Source organism: Salvelinus alpinus, chromosome 11 (genome assembly GCF_045679555.1).
Source record: "Salvelinus alpinus chromosome 11, SLU_Salpinus.1, whole genome shotgun sequence".
Classification (NCBI taxonomy): domain Eukaryota; kingdom Metazoa; phylum Chordata; class Actinopteri; order Salmoniformes; family Salmonidae; genus Salvelinus; species Salvelinus alpinus.
In genome coordinates, this window is record NC_092096.1 from 29925927 (window position 1) to 29952167 (window position 26241).

The following is a 26241-nucleotide window of genomic DNA, read 5'->3' on the forward strand; positions in this document are numbered from 1 at the left end:
AGTAAAACTAAATGCATGCTCTTCAACCGATCGCTGCCTGCACCTGCCCGCCTGTCCAGCATCACTACTCTGGACGGTTCTGACTTAGAATATGTGGACAACTACAAATACCTAGGTATCTGGTTAGACTGTAAACTCTCCTTCCAGACCCACATTAAGCATCTCCAATAGAAAATTAAATCTAGAATCGGCTTCCTATTTCGCAACAAAGCATCCTTCACTCATGCTGCCAAACATACCCTCGTAAAACTGACCATCCTACCGATCCTCGACTTCGGCGATGTCATTTACAAAATAGCCTCCAACACTCTACTCAACAAATTGGATGCAGTCTATCACAGTGCCATCCGTTTTGTCACCAAAGCCCCATATACTACCCACCACTGCGACCTGTACGCTCTCGTTGGCTGGCCCTCGCTTCATACTCGTCGCCCAACCCACTGGCTTCAGGTCATCTACAAGTCTCTGCTAGGTAAAGCCCCACCTTATCTCAGCTCACTGGTCACTATAGCAGCACCCACCCAAAGCACGCGCTCCAGCAGGTATATCTCACTGGTCACCCCCAAAGCCAATTCTTCCTTTGGCCGCCTTTCCTTCCAGTTCTCTGCTGCCAATGACTGGAACGAACTGCAAAAATCACTGAAGCTGGAGACTCATATCTCCCTCACTAGCTTTAAGCCCCAGCTGTCAGAGCAGCTCACAGATCACTGCCCATCTGTAAATAGCCCATCCAACTACCTCATCCCCATACTGTATTTATTTATTTATCTTGCTCCTTTGCACCCCAATATCTCTACTTGCACATTCATATATACAGTGGGGAGAACAAGTATTTGATACACTGCCGATTTTGCAGGTTTTCCTACTTACAAAGCATGTAGAGGTCTGTAATTTTTATCATAGGTACACTTCAACTGTGAGAGATGGAATCTAAAACAAAAATCCAGAAAATCACATTGTATGATTTTTAAGTAATTAATTTGGATTTTATTGCATGAAATAAGTATTTGATCAACTACCAACCAGTAAGAATTCCGACTCTCACAGACCTGTTAGTTTTGTCTTTAAGAAGCCCTCCTGTTCTCCACTCATTACCTGTATTAACTGCACCTGTTTGAACTCGTTACCTGTATAAAAGACACCTGTCCACACACTCAATCAAACAGACTCCAACCTCTCCATAATGGCCAAGACCAGAGAGCTGTGTAAGGACATCAGGGATAAAATTGTAGACCTGCACAAGGCTGGGATGGGCTACAGGACAATAGGCAAGCAGCTTGGTGAGAAGGCAACAACTGTTGGCGCAATTATTAGAAAATGGAAGAAGTTCAAGATGACGGTCAATCACCCTCGGTCTGGGGCTCCATGCAAGATCTCACCTCGTGGGGCATCAATGATCATGAGGAAGGTGAGGGATCAGCCCAGAACTACACGGCAGGAGCTGGTCAATGACCTGAAGAGAGCTGGGACCACAGTCTCAAAGAAAACCATTAGTAACACACTACGCCGTTATGGATTAAAATCCTGCAGCGCACGCAAGGTCCCCCTGCTCAAGCCAGCGCATGTCCAGGCCCGTCTGAAGTTTGCCAATGACCATCTGGATGATCCAGAGGAGGAATGGGAGAAGGTCATGTGGTCTGATGAGACAAAAATAGAGCTTTTTGGTCTAAACTCCACTCGCCGTGTTTGGAGGAAGAAGAAGGATGAGTACAACCCCAAGAACACCATCCCAACCGTGAAGCATGGAGGTGGAAACATCATTCTTTGGGGATGCTTTTCTGGAAAGGGGACAGGACGACTGCACCGTATTGAGGGGAGGATGGATGGGGCCATGTATCGCGAGATCTTGGCCAACAACCTCCTTCCCTCAGTAAGAGCATTGAAGATGGGTCGTGGCTGGGTCTTCCAGCATGACAACAACCCGAAACACACAGCCAGGGCAACTAAGGAGTGGTTCCGTAAGAAGCATCTCAAGGTCCTGGAGTGGCCTAGCCAGTCTCCAGACCTGAACCCAATAGAAAATCTTTGGAGGGAGCTGAAAGTCCGTATTGCCCAGCGACAGCCCCGAAACCTGAAGGATCTGGAGAAGGTCTGTATGGAGGAGTGGGCCAAAGTCCCTGCTGCAGTGTGTGCAAACCTGGTCAAGAACTACAGGAAACGTATGATCTCTGTAATTGCAAACAAAGGTTTCTGTACCAAATATTAAGTTCTGCTTTTCTGATGTATCAAATACTTATGTCATGCAATAAAATGCAAATTAATTACTTAAAAATCATACAATGTGATTTTCTGGATTTTTGTTTTAGATTCCGACTCTCACAGTTGAAGTGTACCTATGATAAAAATTACAGACCTCTACATGCTTTGTAAGTAGGAAAACCTGCAAAATCGGCAGTGTATCAAATACTTGTTCTCCCCACTGTATATATATTTTTTCTTCTGCACATCTACCATTCCAGTGTATAATTGCTATATTTTAATTACTTCACCACCATAGCTTATTTATTGCCTTACCTCCCTTATCCTACCTCATTTGCACATACTGTATATAGACTTTTTCTACTGTATTATTGATTGTATGTTTGTTAATTCTATGTGTAACGCTGTGTTGTTGTATGTGTCGAACTGCTTTGCTTTATCTTTGTCACGGCCGTCGAAAGAACTGGACCAAAGCGCAGCGTGGTGAGCGTACATATTCCTTTTATTAAGATGACATCGACATAAACAATACAAAAACGACCGTGAAGCTTAAGGGCAATAGTGCCACAAGCAAAGACAACTTCCCACACAGAAAGGAGGGAAAAGGGCTACCTAAGTATGGTTCCCAATCAGAGACAACGATAGACAGCTGTCCCTGATTGAGAACCATACCCGGCCAAAACTAAGAAATACAAAAACATAGAAAATAGAACATAGAATGCCCACCCAAATCACACCCTGACCAAACCCAAAATAGAGACATAAAAAGCTCTCTAAGGTCAGGGCGTGACAATCTGGGCCAGGTCGCAGTTGCAAATGAGAACTTGTTCTCAACTAGCCTACCTGGTTAAATAAAGGTGAAATACAAAATAAATCCACCAGTCCTGGATGTGCCATACCAGAGCACACCCTACATGTCACCCTGACTCAGTTTAATCACAGTCTGTTATTCTAGTCCCATTCATCTCACCCCTTGTGTAGACGATGGCCTGAACTCCTCCCCAGCATCAGTATTCTGCCACTCTCTGAGAATTCCTCTCCTTGGTCAAACACTTCTTCCACGGAATTCCAGCCTTCAAAATACTCCTCTTTTTCAGTTTGACCGGAGTCAGTGGTACTCCCACCTCTGGAATGCAGAGGGCCGCTTCTCTGGTTGCTTGGGAGGAGTCTATATCCACTGGCCATTGTTTCCATCACTTATCAAGGATACCAAAAGTGACTCTTAGAAAACATAATTATAATGGAGTTAGAGAAAGTAGAAATCAAATCTCTATCTAAATGAATGTTTCTGTGCTACAAGGCATATTCAACTACTGAGTAAAAAGAACTAAAAGACCCTCCATAGGAAGGACTAGATAATTATGACATAATAATTGGGATATTCTGAATGAAGACGGAGTGGCATACTGCGTTGGCCTACTTATCATCAGAGAGATTGAGCCGCTTTGAGGGAGAAAGTTGAAAGAGGATTGCCCACAGAGTTGAAGATACTACACTGCTTATAGAACTAAAAACTGTATGTCTCCTGGGAGAAGGTGGTTCCTAAATGAAATACTTACGTTCCTCTTTGAAGATGGATTATACTGGGAGAAATAATAACTTTTAAACTAATTTGGCTCCCTTTTAGATTAATTTTAGAGGAATGGGAATATTGCTTCATTTGAAGGAAATCTCATTGGAAATCTGGGCAAAAAAGAGCAATAAATATTTAATTGTCTTTTGATTGTCAGGATGTGGAGAGACAGGAAGATATGACTGCACTTTTGGGCAAATCTATTTAAGTATACTAGACCACAGCATTTTAATTGTGCTCTTCTCTCTGTGTCTATTGAAGAGCATGTTGTCTTACTGAGCAGGGACATGAGGCTCTGTGGCCACTACAGGCCATGTACACCATCATCGGATTATCTCCTAATTCATCCAGATGTACACAGATTACACTTCGATCCACTTTCCTGTCATATTCCCTCTAATCTACAATGGCCGTGGGATAGTCCTGTATAATCTGCATTATTTAATTACAGTTAATCTGTTCTCATTTGGAGAGAAATAGAAACCGAGGGTGGCAGCAGTCTCACTTAAAGGCTTCAGATTGTCTTTCATTTGTCTTTTCCCTGCATCAATGCTCAGGGTAAACAAAGGAATTCATGTATTCAAGAAAAAGAGTATCACAGAGACCCTAAATGATGATGATACACTTCCAGTGCCGGTGCATCAGATTCCAGTGCATGGATTCAGATTTTGATATCTGAATCCAGTATGTAAATGTCTATAAATGTGTTCTGTCTTGCCAGATATCAACCCTAGCATATACAGTAACATTCAGGCCAAGGTGTGCTGTGAAGTGAGGGTTGTGTGTGGTTATGTGGCAGGGACTTGTAGGCTAGCATCCTGGACTGCAATCAGAGACTGTTTGCATAAGAGTCGCCTGACCATAATGCATGTTGAACCAGGGGAAACAAATCAAAGTAAACAAGTGAATAAAACTTTTACAAGCCAAAAACCTAAATAAACAGAGTGGAGCCTAGGGAAAAATCTGCAACAACAGTATTGAATATTGTATAAAACAAACTTTGTACTGTACGGTAGCTGTGTAGCCTACCCTTTAAATTGTAATATCAACTAAAAGGCCTCCACTCATTCAAACATTTATGGCCATACTAGAGGACTAGTCCCGTGTGAATAGTTGACATACAGTAGGAGTGTCTGGCAGGAGTACCATTGTGCCACAATAAGTGTTTGCAATTACATTTTGTTTTATTCAAGTGCAAATAAATAGGTATTTACATAACAACTAAGTTAGTGTCATTGCAGTGCAGGTCAATGTTGTTACAGCATACAATTTCAACTGTTCAACTTGTTAAACGTATACCAATGTAATTACCATGAAATACATACATATTGTGGAACTGAATAGCCTACAGTGATTTTTGGTTGTAGATATTATCGTGAATACACAAGTAGGCTATATGTAAGTGTAGCAGCATAAAATAGGTTTCAAAATCGAACACGAGAACAATGGGCATACAGAAAATATCCGTTTTTATTTTTTAAATGCCACCTTCACTATAGGCAACTCTGCATCCTACAACTGTGGAATTTCGGCAACAAAGTATCCATGTCTATAAGAACTCGGGAAATGTGTCTGTGAAAGATGGAGGCGAGGCGGCTGCTTTCTGCTTCTTCCCAGTTCAGGCTGATCTGATGCGTGTGGCTATGCCAGTGGAAAATACCGTTAATTTCTCTCCTTAATTTTTTCCTTTCTGCGGGATGCTTCGGATTCGGGAGCCTTGCCTTCTCTCCTCCTACAGACATCACATCCGGGTCAGTTGGCTGCAACTGTGTGTATAGCGAGCTCAGTACAGCAACGCAGGCTGAGACAGCTGCTGTGTATCCTGTGCTGACATGGATACTACCACTGGCGTTTGTTGAAACTGTTCACCATAACATCAATCTGGGAAGCTAAAACCAGGGACAGGACCGATCATTTATTGCATGGGTGCCCTCAAGGGATAGCCACTATTCAGCCATGTCCAAAAGCCTGAAGAAGAAAAACCACTGGACCAACAAAGTCTATGAGAGTGTCCTTTGCAGGAATAAGGAAGGGGAGCTTGGGTTCGAGTTGAAGGGAGGCGCGGAGAATGGACAGTTCCCATATCTTGGGGAGGTTAGGCAAGGCAAGGTGGCCTGCCAGAGCGGCAGACTGTCCCAAGATGAACTACTCCTTGAGGTCAATGAAACGCCAGTGGCCGGACTAACCATCAGGGACGTACATGCAGTGGTCAGACACAGCAAAGACCCTGTCCGCCTTAAGTGTGTCAAACAAGGTGAGTGAACTGTTTGCGCGACTCTGTTATGCACTCTTTTGTCAGCTGTTGATACAAAAAATGCTTTGACACGTATTTCTATTGTTCCCCCAAAAAATATTGAAATAATGAATCTTTTAAGTTGAAAGAAGACGCGGCTAGGGAGCGCAAACTTTTATTTTTGCTTCCTGATCTATTGTGTTCAAAGGGCGGACGTGCAACAAAGTTACATTCAAATGATGGTTATTTTGTAGCACAGCTCCTTGAATTTCTCTATTACAGTGATCCCTCGCCACTTCGCGGTTCACTTATCGCGGATTCGCTATTTCGCGGATTTTCATAATGCATTTTTTTTTTTTTTTTGGTGCATTGTGCTCTGCATTCTGATTCGCTAAAAACTCACTCCCGCTTCTTGTATCAAAACATGCTACGAATTGTGCTATCATTTTGTCGTCTCGTGCAGTTATGTGTACGTACATAAAACAGCTTGGCAAATTTACATTAAGTTGGCCAGGAAGGAAGGAAGGACTAACGCTTGGTCGCTTAGCAACCATGGTGCGAATGGCCACTGAACTTAAGCGAGTAGCTGAGGAATGGGACCCTTTGATGAGCCGTTCATTACAGTTCTCCAACGTAATCGATGGTGGCATGTCGGTGTACAAGGATCTTTTTGCAAAGAAGAAAAAAGAGCGACAACAGCTGCCTATCACTATGTTCTTCTCCCGAACAAACACACCTGCACCGCGGGCTTCAGAAGAAGAGAACACTGCAGAGCGCAGTCAGGATGCAGCGGCCCAGTCTGAAGAGCAGTGAAACGGCCTACACGTGAGTCACTGTATTTGTATACATGTAATAGTTGCTAATTGTAAAAAAAAAAAAAGTTTTCTATTTCGCGGATTTCACTTATCGCGGGTCATTTTCGGAACGTAACCCCCGCGATAAACGAGGGATTACTGTATACAGTTCATGTTGCTAAGTAGCAGAATTGGTGTCATGACTGGAATGGGGGTGTGTTATGTTTGAGGAGGTGTAATCGGATTCAGTTTGCATATCCCGGAGGCCGTCGGCAGCTATCGATGATCTTGTAAAATATGCTGTACATTTTTAATGGTTTGTACATTTTCTGCATTGAGTCATGTTTTGGGATTTATGTCGTTGGCCCGGCTGTCAGACAGGGTGGAATGTTACTCTGGAATGTTATTGTCAGGCGTGTGGGTGTGGCATTTTGCTTAATGATTTAGTAATGAGAGTTCTGATGTTGGCACATTTAAATGTTATAATTTATTTTCAGGGACATATATTCTACTACATAAGTATCACATTTCTTGAATTAATTTAGCGGAAAAAGGTACTGAAGTTTGAGAAATAAGTCACTCATGCCATGGGCAAATTTTTGTAATTTTTATGGACACAGTATTCAGTTATGCATTCCGCGAGTAATTGCTTCACGTGCTGATTGGGTTACATTAGATGCCCATGTGCCCATGCAGGCTCGCGCCTGAAGTCAGAAGAAGGCTTCAAGGTTTGGAAACATAGTGACATGAAATATGTATCCCTTATTGTTGTGAGATTCTTCAACTCTAGATGGTTTGTTTGGAGTTACAATGTGTAGACTACTCGTCCATGTATTATTTGTAAACCATATCAGGAGACAAGGCTATTGAACAGTAACATTCATTGATTAGCCTTGTATTGTTTTGGGCACCTCAAGGTCAACAGTCTTCTGGAAGGGACTCTTATAGAAAACATACATGCTCAGTATGCATGGAGAATATAGCCTATGGGAGTTCCTTTGTGGGGGAAACTGGACTCATTATGGTTGTAGTGAAGGTGACAGCTATGAACCGTTGTTTGTGATCAAATGTTTTTTTATTTAATAATCATTTTCAACAAACATGAAGACATACATACAAAATGGAGTTTCACCTCCCACCCCACCCGAGAACCTAAGGGATCAAATGAAATGAACATACATGGATCAAAAAAGAAACAAAAGAAGCTCAAAGCAACACAAAGTGTTTCAGCTGCAAGACACCGTTGGTTCAAAGTGTCTTCTTTAGCTCCAGGAATGTGAGCAGTAGACAGCTCCATATAAATAGCATGCTGCTATGAACCTTTCAATTGCATAGGCTATGGGGTTTTACTGAATATAGGCCTACTTTCTGATTGTGGGCAGCTTTAAACACACACAGTAGTTATGATAGAGAGCCTATAGAGATATAACACTTGCAGGAAAACCTATATTTCCATTGTACATAGTGACTATCCTATACCCTTCCCTACAGATTTTTTTCATCTCCTCTGAGATAATAACATGGGATGTTTTGCATTTCAGGCTGGGTGAGAGATCTGTCGTCTATCCTCTTTGGGGTAAAAAAAATAAGCAAAACCCTGTAAGGAGCTTTGGATCAATGTCTTTGGCTGTGTGCTTTGTGTGATTGGGAGGCCGTTCCACGTCATACCCAGGGGATTTTCTCAAATGAAAGATATATGAACCTAATTTTCACACTTCGTCTGTTAGACACGTCCCCATCGGATTGCTCAAGCTGTGGAAGTTTTGTCATGGCTTTGTTTGGATCACTTTAATTACTCTCTCTTGATATAGTTGTTTATCAAGCAGGTCTTGCTTGTGCCAAAGTTTTTATCTTTTAATTACAGATGTGGACATACTTTGATTGGACAGTAATATGCTCCTTTTTAAATTATCACATACTAATGAGTTTAATTCAATTGCTTTTGTATCTTTCAGTGAAGATGATTCAGATGGCTCAGATCTGTTCCATTTAGAAGCTCTTTGTATCTTTCAGTGAAGATGATTCAGATGGCTCAGATCTGTTCCATTTAGAAGCTCTTTGTATCTTTCAGTGAAGATGATTCAGATGGCTCAGATCTGTTCCATTTAGAAGCTCTTTGTATCTTTCAGTGAAGATGATTCAGATGGCTCAGATCTGTTCCATTTAGAAGCTCTTTGTATCTTTCAGTGAAGATGATTCAGATGGCTCAGATCTGTTCCATTTAGAAGCTCTTGGTATCTTTCAGTGAAGATGATTCAGATGGCTCAGATCTGTTCCATTTAGAAGCTCTTGGTATCTTTCAGTGAAGATGATTCAGATGGCTCAGATCTGTTCCATTTAGATGCTCTTTGTATCGTTCCAGTCCAAAGAGCTTTGGTATGCCAGAGAGACGGTGCGTGTCAGGTCTGATATGACATGATATGGAGATTCCCCATGCAGATTGGCAGGGTAGACAGTTTATCCCGACTGCTACTGTCTTGCCCATTCAGAATAGATTACACAGTAATATATACAGCACAGTGGCACAAGTCGGATAGTGACCTTGAATGTTTTGATGCCACATGCCAGTCCTCTTATCAAGAGAACTGGGGACACCGCTGAACGTAGCCAAAGTGCTCATCATTCTCAGCCATGACAGGGTTATAAGCAAAGATACATTTCTCCTAGTCCTATTTTAGCACAATAAACCAATGGCTTGCCTGTCCTAGATAGCTCAAGGAAGCCAAAGTGTCACTCTACCTCTTCTTCTACCTTCCAGTTGAAGGGCAGTATCGCTGACAAGTTTACACGCTTGGTTAACCTCCAATGGTTGATCAGGGTGTTTTAAATAATAGATCTCATGTTGAACGGTGTGATGCTTCAATAAGGTCATAACTTGAACACATCCTCCCCCTCAGACTATTGCTTGACACATTCCTTCCTCCTTCATTCTGGTCTTTGATGCCATTAAATAGTTCTAGATCCTAGTTTAATGGGTTTACAGCCCTGCATCTCTGTTTTGCAGTTATGTGATTAGCCGTGCTGGAGCGCTCAATTTCCGTTGCGCTTTAACCCTTGTGTGGTGTTCATGTTTTTGTTATTCACCCAATGTTCGCGGGTCTGATGGACTCTGGCTATTCTGGTTGGAGCCAGTTTGCGCTGTTCTGTGAAGGGAGTAGCACACAGTGTTATAGGAGATCTTCAGTTTCTTGGCAATTTCTCGCATGGAATAGCCTTCACTTCTCAGAACAAGAATAGACTAACAAGTTTCAGAAGAAAGTTCTATGTTTCTGGCCATTTTGAGCACGTAATCAAACCCACAAATGCTGATGCTCCAGATACTCAACTAGTCTAAAGAAGACCAGTTTTATTGCTGCTTTAATCAGCACAACAGTTTTCAGCTGTGCTAACATAATTGCAAAAGGATTAGCTAACACAATGTGCCATTGGAACACAGGAGTGATGGTTGTTGATAATGGGCCTCTGTACGCCTATGTAGATATTCCATAAAAACATCTGCTGTTTCCAGCTACAATAGTCATTTACAACATTAACAATGTCTACACTGTAGTTGTGATCAATTTGGTGTTACTTTGTGCTTTTCTTCCAAAAACAAGGACATTTCTACGTGACCCCAAACCTTTGAACGGTAGTGTAGTTACAGCAGGCCAAGGTAGGAGAGTCAGACACACACACACAACATCATCACTCACACTTACTTCCGGTATTGGAGTTGTTCGTTTTTTGGGTCGGGCGGATGGGGCACCAGCATCCTCCCCCTGAATCCTCCTCACGATGGCTGCAGAAGCTGGGGTCCTTGGGATATGTTGCCTCCTCTGGATTTGAGGTCTTACCAATGCCTTGCACAGCTCCTCGAGAAAGAACCGTCTCCTCTGGAGCTTCCCTCTGTTCCAATCTGGGTTCAACACCATCCAGTTGACAAATGCGCTATATGCCGAGATGTCCAAGTTGTTGAAGAATATCACAAGTGGCCAGCGTAGGGTTCTTCTTTTGCAGCTGTAGCCAGTCACCAGCTTGTCTAAATTGTCCACCCTTCCTTTTGTGGCATTGTCATCCATTACGATTTCTTGTTTTTGATGTTCCTGGCCACAGATTCTTCCATTCCTATGCAGCGTACTCATGAGTACCACATTTTTGCCTTTCTTTGGCACGTAGGACACTAGGGACATGTCGCCTGTGAACACGAACCTCGAGGAATGGATAGGCCTGTTCCGTGTATTCAACAGCTGAGGTGGGAGCTATGGCTTGTTTTTTTCGTACTGTTCCAACCATCGTCAGCTTCCTCTTGAGGAGCTCCTGTCCCAGCTTGAGCGAAGTAAAAAAAAGTGACGTTGTGGCCACGGAGTCCCTGTGTCACGTCCAGGACAACCCACACCCCTTGGTTCTTCTCAGGGGCTTCTCCATCTGGCTTCCCTGTATGCACTTGCAAGTTCCACGCATATAATGAAGCAGCATCACAGGCAGCCCAGATCTTGATTCCATATTTTGCAGGTTTAAACAGTAGGTACTGCCTGAGGGGGCAGCGGCCCCTAAATGGCATAAGCTGCTCATCAACAGTAACGTTGGGCCCAGGGTTGTAAAACAGGGGAAGGCGGTCCACTCACTTGTCCCACACTGACCTGATTACAGCTAACGTGTCTCTCTGCCAACAAGCTGGTCTGGTGTCTCGGTTATCGAAGCGGATAATCCTGGAAATAATGTGGAAGTTTTCCAGAGACATTGTTACACACACACACACACACACTGCAACTAAATGTGAGAATCTGAGGTCTTCATTGGTCCTCTAGGAGAGGATTAGATGAGATTGCCAGCAGCAATCAACTCTGTGCTCAGGATGTCATTAGAATATCTACAGCTGATTGGGACATTACCAAAGATAGGACCCAACATAGGACAGTTACACCCTGAAATTGAATGGATAGACTCAGACAACTGCGGTCTAATGAATCTTCACTATGCGAAGGACACAAAAGAGGTATGACTGGCAGGCAGCAGAACCAGCTCTGTTTTCTGGTATAGCCTCAGTCAGTGGACTGACACTAGCGGTGTACTCTTATGTAAAGGTGATTGTGTGTTTGTCACTAAACCCATCAACTCCTGCTCTGTTTTATGGTATAGCCTCAGTCAGTGGACTGACACTAGCGGTGTACTCTTATGTAAAGGTGATTGTGTGTTTGTCACTAAACCCATCAACTCCTGCTCTGTATTCTGGTATAGCCTCAGTCAGTGGACTGACACTAGCGGTGTACTCTTATGTAAAGGTGATTGTATGTTTGTCACTAAACCCATCAACTCCTGCTCTGTATTCTGGTATAGCCTCAGTCAGTGGACTGACACTAGCGGTGTACTCTTATGTAAAGGTGATTGTATGTTTGTCATTAAACCCATCAACTCCTGCTCTGTATTCCAGAGGCTAAGCTATGGTTCTGCAAACCAGTCTGCTTTCCCTCACAGCCAGGCTCTGCTTCTCAGCCAGTCTTAGTCAGAGAGTGGGTACGGAAGTGTATGGCACCATAGTGAGACACCAGTTTCTCGTGACAGATGAAACATTGAGTAGCTGGCCAGGCCAGCGTGAACATGAGATTTGGTTCTGAGATTAGTGAGAGACTGGCTGAGTGCCCAAGATGCAGACTTGGCCTCCCAGAGAGGTGGTGGCGCAGGTACGAGGAGACATTTCCAGGTCAGCTCGAGGCGTTAGTGGTCCTCATCCGTGGCCCACTAGGCACCCTGGCTAGAAAAATGAGTTAAGTCTGAGTGGCATGGGCTCTAGACTCTGTGGACTCCTGGAGCGTTGGTACTCTGCACAGCAACAGGCAACCATGTCCATGACTACCCTCCGAGCAAGGAGAAGGCATCTATAAACTTTGCTGGCTTCATTTTAAAACCACTCTGTCTTTTTCTCCTCGAGCGCGCCGACCAGTCAAGAGCATGTTATCTGAAGGAGAGAGGAGTATAGGGAGGAGGACCTGACTCAGCAACACCCTCTCCAGCATGCGCACCCCACACAGGGGGGTACATTTTTCCCTCACTAGTAACAACATCCACAGACAGGAATGCACAGCCTGTCTGAGCTCCAGGATGTTGAATTGTGTTGCAGCTCAGCCTGTCAGTTAGGCACTCATATGTTGCACAGTTGGTCAGAATTACTGGTATAATCACTTTGGATACAGTTGAAGTCGGAAGTTTACATACACTTAGGTTGTAGTCATTAAAACTCATTTTTAAACCACTCCACAAATGTCTTGTTAACAAACTATATTTTGGCAAGTCGGTTGGGACATCTACTTTGTGCATGACACAAGTAATTTTTCCAACAATTGTTTACAGACAGATTATTTCACTTATAATTCACTGTATCACAATTCCTGTGGGTCAGAAGTTAACATACACTAAGTTGACTGAGCCTTTAAACAGCTTGGAAAATTCCAGAAAATTATGTCATGGCTTTAGAGGCTTCTGATAGGCTAATTGACATAATTTGAGTCAATTGGAGGTGTACCTGTGCATGTATTTCAAGGCCTACCTTCAAACTCAGTGCCTCTTTGCTTGACATCATGGGAAATGAAAAGAAACCAGCCAAAATCTCAGAAAACAAATTGTAGACCTCCACAAGTCTGGTTCATCCTTGGGAGCAATTTCCAAACGCCTGAAGGTACCACGTACATCTGTACAAACGATAGTACGCAAGTGTAAACACCATGGGACCACGCAGCTGTCATACCGCTCAGGAAGGAGACGCATTCTGTCTCCTAGAGATGAATGTACTTTGGTGCGAAAAGTACAAATCAATCCCAGAACAACAGCAAAGGACCTTGTGAAGATGCTGGAGGAAACCGGTACAAAAGTATCTATATCCACAGTAAAACGAGTCCTATATTGACATAACCTGAAAGTCCACTCAGCAAGGAAGAAGCCACCACTCCAAAACCGCCATAAAAAAAGCCAGACTACGGTTTGCAACTGCACATGGGGACAAAGATTGTACTTTTCTGGTCTGATGAAACAAAAACAGAACTGTTTGGCCATAATGACCATCGTTATGTTTGGAGGAAAAAGGGGGAGGCTTGCAAGCCGAAGTACACCATCCCAACCGTGAAGCACGGGGGTGGCAGCATCATGTTGTAGGGGTGCTTCGCTGCAGGAGGGACTGGTGCACTTCACAAAATAGATGGCATTATGTGGATATATTGAAGCAACAACTCAAGACATCAGTCAGGAAGTTAAAGCTTGGTCACGAATGGGTCTTCCAAATAGACAATGACCCCAAGCATACTTCCAAAGTTGTGGCAAAATGGCTTAAGGACAACAAAGTCAAGGTATTGGAGTGGCCATCACAAAGACCTGACCTCAATCCTATAGAAATTTTGTAAGCAGAACTGAAAAAGCGTTTGCGAGCAAGGAGCCCTACAAACCTGACTCAGTTACACCAGCTCTGTCAGGAGGAATGGGCCACAATTCACCCAACTTATTGTGGGAAGTTTGTGGAAGGCTACCCAAAACGTTTGACCCAAGTTAAACAATTTAAAGGCAATGCTACCAAGTACTAATACTAACAGGCCCCCATTTAACATCGACGGGGCTGTAGTGGAGCGGGTCGAGAGTTTTAAGTTACGTGGTGTCCACATCACCAACAAACGTTGTCCCTGATTGAGAATCATACTTAGGCAGCCTGGGTTTCACCTGTGTTTTGTGGGTGTTTGTTCCTGTGTCAGTGTTTGGGCCACACAGGACTGTTTCAGGTTAGTCACGTTTGTTGGTTGTTGTATTTTGTAGTGTTTGTTGTTTTCCCATTAAAATATGAATACTTACCAATCCGCATCTTGGTCCGATCCATGCTCCTCCTCGTCTGAGGAGGAGAACGACTACGACAGCCGTTACAGAAACACCCACCAAACCCGGACCAAGCAGCGTGGCAACGGGCAGCGACAGCAGCAGAGACAGACAGAGGAATGGACATGGGAAGATGTCTTAAAAGGCAAGGGTTGCAACACATGGGAGGAGATCCTGGCTGGAAAGGATCGCCTCCCATGGGAACAGCTGGAGGCAGCGAGGAGAGCAGAGGCAACCGGAGAGAGGAACCGGAGGTATGAGGGTACGCGACTAGCACGGAAGCCCGACAGGCTCACCCAAAAATTTATTGGGGGGGGGCTAAAGGGGAGTGTGGCGAAGCCGGGTTGGATACCCGAGCCAACTCCCCGGGCTTACCGTGGAGTGAGAGGGCGTCGTACTGGTCAGACACCGTGTTATGCGGTGGAGCGCACGGTGTCCCCAGTACGCGTGCTTAGCCCAGTGCGGGCTATTCCACCTTGCCGCACTGGGAGGGCTAGGTTGGGCATCGAGCCGGGTGCCATGGCGTACATGGCACCAGCCTTACAGGTGGTGTCCCCGGTTCGCCTGCATAGCCCAGTGCGGGCTATTCCACCTCGCCGCACTGGCAGGGCTACGGGGACCATTCAACCTGGTAAGGTTGGGGAGGCTCGGTGCTCAAGAGCACGTGTCCTCCTTCACGGTCCGGTATATCCGGCGCCACCTTCCCACCCCAGCCCAGTACCATCAGTGCCGACACCACGCACCAGGCTTCCAGTGCATTTCCAGAGCCCTGTTCCTCCTCCACGCACTCTCCCTGTGGTGCGTGTCTCCAGCCCAGTGCCTCCAGTTCCGGCACCACGCACCAGACCTACTGTGCGCCTCAGCAGGTCAGAGTCGGCCGTCTGCTCAACGCCGCCTGCGCTGCTTGCCTGCTCAGCGCAGCCTGTGTCTGAGCTGCCTGCCTTCCCAGCGCTGTCTGAACTGCCTGCCTTCCCAGCGCTGTCTGAACTGCCTGCCTTCCCAGCGCTGTCTGAACTGCCTGCCTGCCCAGCGCTGCCCGTCTGTCCCGAGCCTTCAGAGCCGTCCAGCCAGGACCAGCCAGAGCCGTCCAGCCAGGACCAGCCAGAGCCGTCCAGCCAGGACCAGCCAGAGCCATCCAGCCAGGACCAGCCAGAGCCGTCCAGCCAGGACCAGCCAGAGCCGTCCAGCCAGGACCAGCCAGAGCCGTCCAGCCAGGATCAGCCAGAGCCGTCCAGCCAGGAGCTGCCAGCCAGCCAGGAGCTGCCAGCCAGCAAGGATCCGCCGGAGCCAGCCGGCCAGGATCCGCCGGAGCCTTCCGCCAGCCAGGATCCGCCGGAGCCTTCCGCCAGCCAGGATCCGCCGGAGCCTTCCGCCAGCCAGGATCCGCCGGAGCCTTCCGCCAGCCAGGATCCGCCGGAGCCTTCCGCCAGCCAGGATCCGCCGGAGCCTTCCGCCAGCCAAGATCCGCCAGAGCCTTCCGCCAGCCAGGATCCGCCAGAGCCTTCCGCCAGCCAGGATCCGCCACTCAGTCCGGTGCTGCCCCTCAGTCCGGTGCTGCCCCTCAGTCCGGTGCTGCCCCTCAGACCGGTGCTGCCCCTCAGTCCGGTGCTACCCCTCAGTCCGGTGCTACCCCTCAGTCTGTTACTGCTCTTTGGAATAGTGGGATTGACATGGAGGGTGGATATTGGGAGGAGGCCACGGAAGCGGGGGTTGACTATGGTGGGGTGGGGACCACGACCAGCGCCAGAGCCGCCACCGTGGACAGACGCCCACCCAGACCCTCCCCTAGACTTTGTGCTGGTGCGCCCGGAGTTCGCACCTTAAGGGGGGGGGTTCTGTCACGTTCCTGACCTGTTTTCCTTTGTTTTGTATTTGTTTTAGTTGGTCAGGGCGTGAGTTGGGTGGGTTGGTCTAGGTTTGATTTTCTATGTTGGGATTTTGTGTTTGGCCTGGTATGATTCTCAATCAGAGACAGCTGTCAATCGTTGTCCCTGATTGAGAATCATACTTATGCAGCCTGGGTTTCACCTGTGTTTTGTGGGTGTTTGTTCCTGTGTCAGTGTTTGGGCCACACAGGACTGTTTCAGGTTAGTCACGTTTGTTGGTTGTTGTATTTTGTAGTGTTTGTTGTTTTCCCATTAAAATATGAATACTTACCAATCCGCATCTTGGTCCGATCCATGCTCCTCCTCGTCTGAGGAGGAGAACGACTACGACAGCCGTTACACCAGTACATCACTGGGGCCAAGCTTCCTGCCATCCAGGACTTATACAATAGTCGGTGTCAGAGGAAGGCTCATAGAATTGTCAGAGACTCCAGTCACCCAAGTTATAGACTGTTTTCCTTGCTACCGCACGGCAAGCGGTACCGGAGCGCCAAGTTTAGGACCAAAATGCTCCTCAACAGCTTCTACCCCCAAGCAATATAACTGCTGAACAATTTAAAAAACCCACCGGACAATTTACATTAACCCCCCCTCCCTTTAGTACACTGCTGCTACTTGCTGTTTATTATCTATGCATAGTCACTTCACCCCCACCTACATGTACAAATTACCTAAACTACCCTGTACCCCTGCACACTGACTAGGTACCGGAGTCCCCTGAATATAGCCTCGTTGTTCTTATTGTGTTACTTTTTATTATTACTTTTTATTTTAGCCTACTTGGTAAATATTTTCTTAACTCTTCTTGAACTGCACTGTTGGTTAAGGGCTTGTAAGTAAGCATTTCACGGTAAAGTCTACACTTGTTGTATTCGGCGCATGTGACAAATAAAGTTTGATTTGATGTCTAGGGTACCATGTTGTCCATTCGGTCACTCTGGAACCAGACCAATTCATCATCACTATGTCAGTTCACCTCTGAGAGTGTGTAAGTAGCACACACACACACGCACAGACACACACACACACACTACCTGCCTCTGGGACTATTCTGCTGCTGTTTCTCTTCAGTCATGCGTCCTAACGTGCCCTGTGTGCGCTCACTCACAAACCCCTTAGGTTGTCAGCATACCTGTGAAGCAGCGAGGCTGGATAGAGGTGGAGACATCCTGCTACTGTGTGCTGTTTTTACACTGTCTGACTCCCAGCCTGACCTCTGGGGACAGCTAGGTAGTGATACATCAGACCAGACACTCCCACAGCACAGCAGACCTGTCTGTCTTATTCATCCTATCGAGCTGGCCAACTCTCTCCATCAACCTCCACTCGAGGGGGTTCCATGAACTGTATGGAGGAGCTCCACCGCGTTCTCTGCACCGGGGACTGGTGTCCATGATATTGTGGGGAGTTTTTCTGTTGTGTATCTTGTGAATACAAAAGTTGGGTCTGTGTTAGATGTTTCACCAGAGATGGTAGAAATCAGCTTTGAGATGTCTGCGTTAAAAGACAGTATTATCATGTCGTCTGTGTCACAGCATTGGAGACTATAGTGAAGTAGCCTGTAGTAAAAGAGCAAAATACTTCTCTGTTACTCTGCAAGACACTGCAGTTAGTAGCATTTTGAAAGTATCTCTCTGACTGCCAAGAGACATAACATATAACCTAACCTAAGCATGTACTTCATCCAGACAGACCTAGATGATAAATAACTTTTCTATTATTTCTCTATTTTCTTTCTCTCACTGTTAGTCTTTAACTGTTATTTATGAAGCATCTGACGAATAGCATTTGATTTGATTTCAATAAAATGCATCTGTACCTACAGTATTTACCGGTACTAGATATTTGGCATTTGACACAGATACTGCTGCAAGCCAGATTCAATCTATCTGTTCTCCACATATAGTGGCTGACCAGCGTCCGTTACCAAGGAAGCTAAGCAGAGACACCGGATGTCATTATCATACTCTATTTGACATAACCACCCTCTGTGAAGTGTCTCTATGAGATGTTTTACATTTTATTTTGAATCCACTCAGATGCTAAAGGAAATGGGCTTTTTAAAGCTCCCCAGAGAACAAACCAGAATGTGTTGTTACCAGTGCTATCATGAAACCACTTATCTGTACTTGTGTGATATATTATATTAGGGTCATCCCTGGTTCGCCTATAGCTTATTGGATTTCAGCTGAAGTTATTTATTTTGAATCTCTGGGCTTCTGTCAGATGTGTAGGTTTAGATACACGTAGATCTATAAGTGAATGATTGAAATGATACGGCATGGTGTATTATATTCAGGAAGTATGTTTTCCAGAGGGTCCAACATATGCTGTATATGCTCACATTAATCCCTGGTATTACAATCTCAAGATATACATTGTGGCAATTTGGATGTATTGGATTGTTAATGCCATAGAATGTCACACTCAAATACCATTTACTCATTCATGATTACAATGATGCACACACACACACACACGCATGCTACATGTTCATGTTTTTAAACATATGTAAATTGTAAAGTCTTTTGTCTGTAATGTCTTTTTCGTTACATGTCAGACCCCAGTAAGACTAGCTGTCCCCATTGGCTAATAGGGGATCCTAATAAATCAAATCAAATGGACACACTTTAAGCAATAACTCTTATATCAGATATGAGCGCTCACAATCACATCCGGACAAACATTTATACTACATTCAAAGCAAACCATTTATATCCAAACCACAACTGAAACCGCAAGCCATCTCTGTTTCACAGTTGAAGGGGATATTTTAAAACTCTCTCTAAGTAGTGAATATGGGATCAGACTCTGATGATGTTTGAAAGACAGAGTATAATTGACATACACTGAGTGTACAAAAAATTAAGAACATCTTCCTAATATTGAGTTGAATCCCTTTTTTGCCCTCAGAACAGCCTCAATTCGTCGGGCATGGACTCTAAAAGTGTCGAAAGCATTCCACAGGGATGCTGGCCATTGTTGACTCCAATGTTTCCCATAGTTGTGTCAAGTTGGCTGGATGTCCTTTGGGTGATGGACCATTCTTGATACACATTGGAAACTGTTGAGCGTGACAAATCCAGCAGCGTTGCAGTTTCTGATACACTCATGCCGGTGCACCTGGCACCTACTACCATACCCCGTTCAAAGACACTTAAATATTTTGTCTTGCCCATTCCTTCTCTGAATGGCACACATACACAATCTGTGTCTCAGTTGTCTCAAGGCTTAAAAATCCTTCTTTAACCTGTCTGCTCCCCTTCATCTACACTGATTGAAGTGGATTTAACAAGAGACATCAATAAGGGATCATAGCTTTCACCTGGTCAGGCTGTGTCATGGCAAGAGCAGGTGTTCATAATGTTTTGTACACTCAGTGTATATCATTATCCAATCAGAAGTCTCTTGAAGTGTAGATCCAAAGCCGACCCAGACAGTAGTGCTGAGCGATAAACCAACATTTTTGTTATTTTTGGTTTTTAAACAAGTTATTGACCGACATCGGTTTAATTATTTGAATTCCATTTCATTAGTTTTTTTTCTGTGATCTCAATGCAGTTTCTGTAGACATAAATCAGATGAAGCCTGAACTGTGCGATGTAGTAGGGAGTTGTAGTTTCCAGGCCAATATTCAGGCCAATATTCTACATAGTTTAGCACAGAAAACGTGGTAATTAACTACAATTACCATAATCCATTGCGAGCCCGCTTAAACTTGTCCAGTCTGTGCGGAAAGTAATGTGAATAAATTATGGTTAATAAGTGATAAGAAGAAATGAACAGTCACTACCATCATGGGACTTGTATTGTTTTATTCTGTGTTGTTACAGCCTTCAACCCACATAATGCATAGTGCATTTCATTTAAAAAAAGAAATAAATGAAATCAAAAGTCGTGATTCTTTTTTTATCATCGTACCAAAGCCGAATTGATCTCAAAATGCACTAATCGCTCAGCTTTACCAGCCAGGCATACCAGCCAGGCAGTGGATGAGCTGCAGTAGTTTCTCTCCAGTGAGTGTGAAGGCCTGGCCGACTGGTGTGTGGGTGTGCCTGGCAGTATCAATTCCACCTGCTGAGCATCTGACTGCAGGGCTGTGAAGGTATCCTTGATCAAGGACATGGCCTCCACCATAAAGATATTTCAGAACCACCAGACTGGAGCTAGCAGTGTTTCCTGTAGATTAGCTAGGCTGGTTTTTAATGGGATTTTTTTTTAAGGGGTTCCAAAAGGGTTCTGCGACTGTCCCAATAGGAGAACCCTTTTTGGTTCCAGGTAGAACTCTTTTTGGTTCCAGGTTCTTCAAAGGGTTCTCCTATGGGGACAGCCGAAGAACCCTTTTTGGTTGTAGATAGCACCTTTTTTCTAAGAGCGTAGGGGAAACGCTGTACTGTATCTAAACGTCCTTTTAAGCAGAACTTGAACAGGTCTAGACTGGACCAGTTGTTTTCAGTATTGGGAGCAACATTTCATAAGGGCTGTATTTCATATGTGCAGCCATACAAGCAGAAGCCTCTGAAATGTAAACCATACATCTTTAGAAATCCTAAACACATCTACTTATACCCGCTATGCATTGAAAGCCCCAATATGTTGTGTTCTTCATGCGCTGATGTTGATACAGAGTCTGGTCGAGTGTGGAGACGTGAGGCAGCATACTAACAGTACCTTAGCCATAAATATGTCCCCGTGTGATGTTTGTCATCTAGTGATGATGAAGGCTCCCTCCCTCCTTCCCTCCCATGGATAAGGAGATTCTCATCTTTTCTACACAAATCAAAGTGTCGGGCCGAGGCGGGGATTTGCCTGCCGTAAAAGCATGGTTTCTTCGGGGGCTGGCAAAGCGCTGGCTCGCTATCGATGCCAATCAAAGTTGCCTACAGGAACAGTGTTGGCACTCTGTCAATGTGATTATAGAGTAGGAGAGTAGCTCGCGTACAACCCAGCGCTGTCGAGGAATCATGAATCACAAAGAGGTGGAGGATTTTACACTGCATCTCTTTAACCATCTGCAGATGCTCTGAATGGTTGGCAACCGAACATTTATACAGTATAGTGTAAAATGCAGTGACAAAACGTGCATACTGAAAACACAGGCCTTTGGAATCTTGGAGAAAAGCATTGGGGGTTGAGAGAGAGAGAAGCTTACTTATAAAACAGAGAGAAAGAGACTGTAGAGAATATTCTGCAAACCCCACAGCCTGCACCGGTTCATGCTGAATCACTGGGAAAGGGAACAATCAATATTGAAGTGAACTGTTGAAGCCCCAGTATTCAGAGAGGCTGGGGAGCTGCTGTGTATCTGAGAACTAGGATGGACTGGCCACTGGCTGCTACAGCAAACAGAAGCTTACCTTCACCTCTCTCTCTCTCTGTGTGTGTGTGTGTGGTGTGTTTCAGAGAGTGCGAGAAGGGAAACATCAAGAGAGTGAGGAACAGTGTGTGTGCTTCATAGATCGAGCAAGCTGGCAAACTCAAAGAGAGTGTGGAACAGACAGAGTTGCTTTTTTCAGGTAGAGGCAGATCTGTTCTATGAAGATGCGGGGGAACATTGATTTACTGCTGCCCAGTATAGATCCCACACGGCCCGTGTGAAGGATAGTTACGTCTAGCTCTACAACTCAATTCAATTTAAACTTGCTAGTAGTACAGTATCTCTCTAGCTTTCTCTGTCCCCTCCTCTCTCGATCTTTACATGTCTCATCTCTCCCTCTTTCCGTTTTCTCCCCCGCAAAGAGAGGTCATCCTAAGACCTCACCACAGCCCATAGTTAAGCCCAGTCGTTTCAACTCCTTGGAAAAGAGCTTCTTGCAACTTTGCTTCTTTCTCTCCCTCCCTCTCTCACTCTTTCTCCCTTCCTCTTTCCCTCTCTCTCTCGCTCTCTCTCTCTCTTTCTCCCCTTTTCATATTTCATCCCATTTTCTGAGAAGAGGCAGCAGGTAACGGTGTCTTAAATCAGTCCAGAAGGGAAGGTGGACAGGGAGGAGGGGGGACTGCCTGCCATCCTGGACCCATAGACACAGACATTATTCATGCTTTCTAAGAGTCAGTGGGAGAGAGAGCTCCTGAAATAAAGCCAGTGGCACTGACTGAGACACAGGCCAGTCCTAATCCTCCATCGAGAGATGAGAGAGAGATAGAGATGGGGCCTAGGCCCTTTCCACCGACCGGCTGCTATATCAGGTGCCTCTAAGAAACATCCTCCCTTTGGATAGAACCCTGAGGACTTTAATACTGTCGGTTTAGATAGAACCCTGAGGCCTTTAATACTGTCTGTTAGGATAGAGTCCTGAGGGCTTTAATACTGTCGGTTTAGATAGAACCCTGAGGGCTTTAATATTGTCGGTTTGGATAGAACCCTGATGGCTTTAATATTGTCGGTTTGGATAGAACCCTGAGGGCTTTAATACTGTCGGTTTAGATAGAACCCTGAGGGCTTTAATACTGTCGGTTTGGATAGAACCCTGAGGGCTTTAATATTGTCTGTTTGGATAGAACCCTGAGGGCTTTAATACTGTCGGTTTGGATGGAACCCTGAGGGCTTTAATACTGTCGGTTTAGATAGAACCCTGAGGGCTTTAATACTGTCGGTTTGGATGGAACCCTGAGGGCTTTAATACTGTCGGTTTGGATGGAACCCTGAGGGCTTTAATACTGTCGGTTTAGATAGAACCCTGAGGGCTTTAATACTGTCGGTTTAGATAGAACCCCGAGGGCTTTAATACTGTCGGTTTAGATAGAACCCAGAGGGCTTTAATACTGTCTGTTTGGATAGAACCCTGAGGACTTTAATACTGTCGGTTTGGATAGAACCCTGAGGACTTTAATACTGTCGGTTTAGATAGAACCCTGAGGCCTTTAATACTGTCTGTTTGGATAGAGTCCTGAGGACTTTAATACTGTCGGTTTAGATAGAACCCTGAGGGCTTTAATACTGTCGGTTTAGATAGAACACTGAGGGCTTTAATACTGTCGGTTTAGATAGAACCCTGAGGGCTTTAATATTGTCGGTTTGGATAGAACCCTGAGGGCTTTAATATTGTCGGTTTGGATAGAACCCTGAGGGCTTTAATACTGTCGGTTTAGATAGAACCCTGAGGGCTTTAATATTGTCTGTTTGGATAGAACCCTGAGGGCTTTAATATTGTCGGTTTGGATGGAACCCTGAGGGCTTTAATACTGTCGGTTTGGATGGAACCCTGAGGGCTTTAATACTGTCGGTTTGGATAGAACCCTGAGGGCTTTAATACTGTCGGTTTGGATGGAACCCTGAGGGCTTTAATACTGTCGGTTTGGATGGAACCCTGAGGGCTTTAATACTGTCGGTTTAGATAGAACCCTGAGGGCTTTAATACTGTCGGTTTAGATAGAACCCCGAGGGCTTTAATACTGTCGGTTTAGATAGAACCCAGAGGGCTTTAATACTGTCGGTTTGGATAGAACCCTGAGGACTTTAATACTGTCTGTTTGGATAGAACCCTGAGGACTTTAATACTGTCGGTTTAGATAGAACCCTGAGGGCTTTAATACTGTCGGTTTGGATAGAACCCTGAGGGCTTTAATACTGTCTGTTTGGATAGAACCCTGAGGGCTTTAATACTGTCTGTTTGGATAGAACCCTGAGGGCTTTAATACTGTCCGTTTGGATAGAACCCTGAGGACTTTAATACTGTCTGTTTGGATAGAACCCTGAGGACTTTAATACTGTCCGTTTGGATAGAAACCTGAGGGTTTTAATACTGTCTGTTTGGATAGAACCCTGAGGGCTTTAATATTGTCTGTTTGGATAGAACCCTGAGGACTTTAATACTGTCCGTTTGGATAGAAACCTGAGGGCTTTAATACTGTCGGTTTAGATAGAACCCTGAGGGCTTTAATACTGTCTGTTTGGATAGAACCCTGAGGACTTTAATACTGTCGGTTTGGATAGAACCCTGAGGACTTTAATACTGTCGGTTTGGAATGCTAATAAAGAAACGTGTTGTTATTCCAACTTCTATTCTCCTCTGCTGCCAAGAGTCTGACTGAATACCTCTCTTGGAGGCAGCGTTCTCTTTTGTCTCTGGCACTGTTTACATTCTTTGCATGTGTTTGTGGCTTGGGCTCACACGTCCCAGCGTCCTCCTGTGCGTCTGATCTCTGTGGATAGTGGTCGTCAAAGCAAATACAGTGAGCTGCTGAACATCCCATGTGATTAGTCAAAGGAAAGGTGTCACCCTGGTACAGCTGCAGAATGGCAGGCAAGCTTTCTGTTGACTCTGCCAATGCCCATGTCTGCTTGTTTCTGTTATGCTGCTGTTTTGTCCTTTCCCTCAGATTCTGGATACTCTGATAACTAAAGCCCTGAACTGGACTTTTTCTAAAGATGGATTACTGTGGAAACCCAACAGAAATGAATCTAGCTTTGATTACATGTGATTCAGTTTCTATGCTGTAAATAAAGGTATTTCATGTCTTGAAGTCCGCCACAAAGTAGCTTAAAGGAATCAAACACCTTTAAAATGTCTGGCAGGTTGCACTGGAGCTTGAAATAGTCATTGAGACTGAAAAGCCAGACTTGGCTCTCTGCTATTATGAAAATCCTTCTGCATTCTGGGCCTTTGAAAAGATCATTGTGAAAAGCCGACAGATTTTCTATTGAATTATAAAAGTTTAACTTTGTGGATGGAGAGATTGTACGGCAAGCGTTTGCAGCCAGAGATAAGGGGTTGTGTGTGTGTGTGTGTGTGTGTGTGTGTGCATGCGTGCGTGCGTCAAAATGGGTAGTAGGTGTAGTGGCGGTGGGCTGATCTGCTCTGTGCATTGCAGCCTCGCACACTGTGATGAAGGAGGAAGAGGATGAGAAAGAGGAAGACAATAAGGAAGAGGCCATATAGCTCATGTCTGTTACAGTCAGCAGGTGTTGACGTTGTCTATTCTTATTCCCTTTAGAGGTGGCTGTGCTGTGCTCAGGCTCAGTGTTGTTCAACAGAAGGTATGCAGTAATTAGACAGAGGTTAAGGGAGTGTGACCTTTCTCTCCCGTCTCTATACATCTCTCAGAAGGACGGCAACTAAGTATCGCCTTGTTTTCTTACAATTAAAATCGCCCAATCACTCCCTCCTGCATCTCCACCTCCATTCACTGTTTACTCTCCTCCCTCACTCTCTTTCTCGCTCTCTATAATAACCCTCCCTCCCACCCACCTTTACTCTCTTTCTGGCATCTCTCTCTTCCCTTTACCCTCTCTCTTTCTCTTTCCCGATTTCTCTCTTTCGCCCTCTCTCACTTTCTCTGAGTTAAAGCCCACTGTTCTCTCATAACTATGGAATGCCTCCCTCCCCTGGTCGTTCTGAACAGAAGAGAAAGGCCAGTACTGTTGATGAGAGTCCGTTCCACAGCCAGGACTGTAATTACTGCTATCTCTCTATTCATACCCAGACCCTGCATTAGACACACATGGAACTGCTGCAAATGACTTCTCACTCTCTGCAGTCATGTACTTAATGACAAACCCACACTCCATTATTTAGTGAGGAAACGATCATTTCCCCTTCTTCTTTGTTTGAGGAGTCTTTGTTCGAACAGCACTGCTTGCTGAGATAAGTTTTGGGTTTTGCAGTCCTGTTGGTTGCTAGCGAACGGTGTGGCTCTGTAGCGCTGTGTGCTGTTCTCAGGGGGCTGAATGTACACAAGGCTTTTATTTATTCTTATCTATGTTTATCTTATCTGGGTTTGCTCTAC

At 45.0% G+C, this 26241-nt stretch overlaps 1 protein-coding gene across 6 annotated transcripts in view; it reads left to right on the forward strand.

Moving 5' to 3' along the window:
- The first annotated feature begins 5232 nt into the window (after nucleotides 1-5232).
- The window catches only part of LOC139533912 (membrane-associated guanylate kinase, WW and PDZ domain-containing protein 2-like), a 294569-nt gene continuing 273560 nt past the window's right edge, over nucleotides 5233-26241 (forward strand). For all 6 annotated transcript variants that reach the window (XM_071332395.1, XM_071332396.1, XM_071332398.1 and 3 more), the window contains exon 1: nucleotides 5233-6026. In XM_071332395.1, coding sequence (XP_071188496.1) covers nucleotides 5729-6026 — 298 coding nt within the window. In that variant the 5' untranslated portion in view covers nucleotides 5233-5728. The remainder of the gene's footprint in view (nucleotides 6027-26241) is intronic.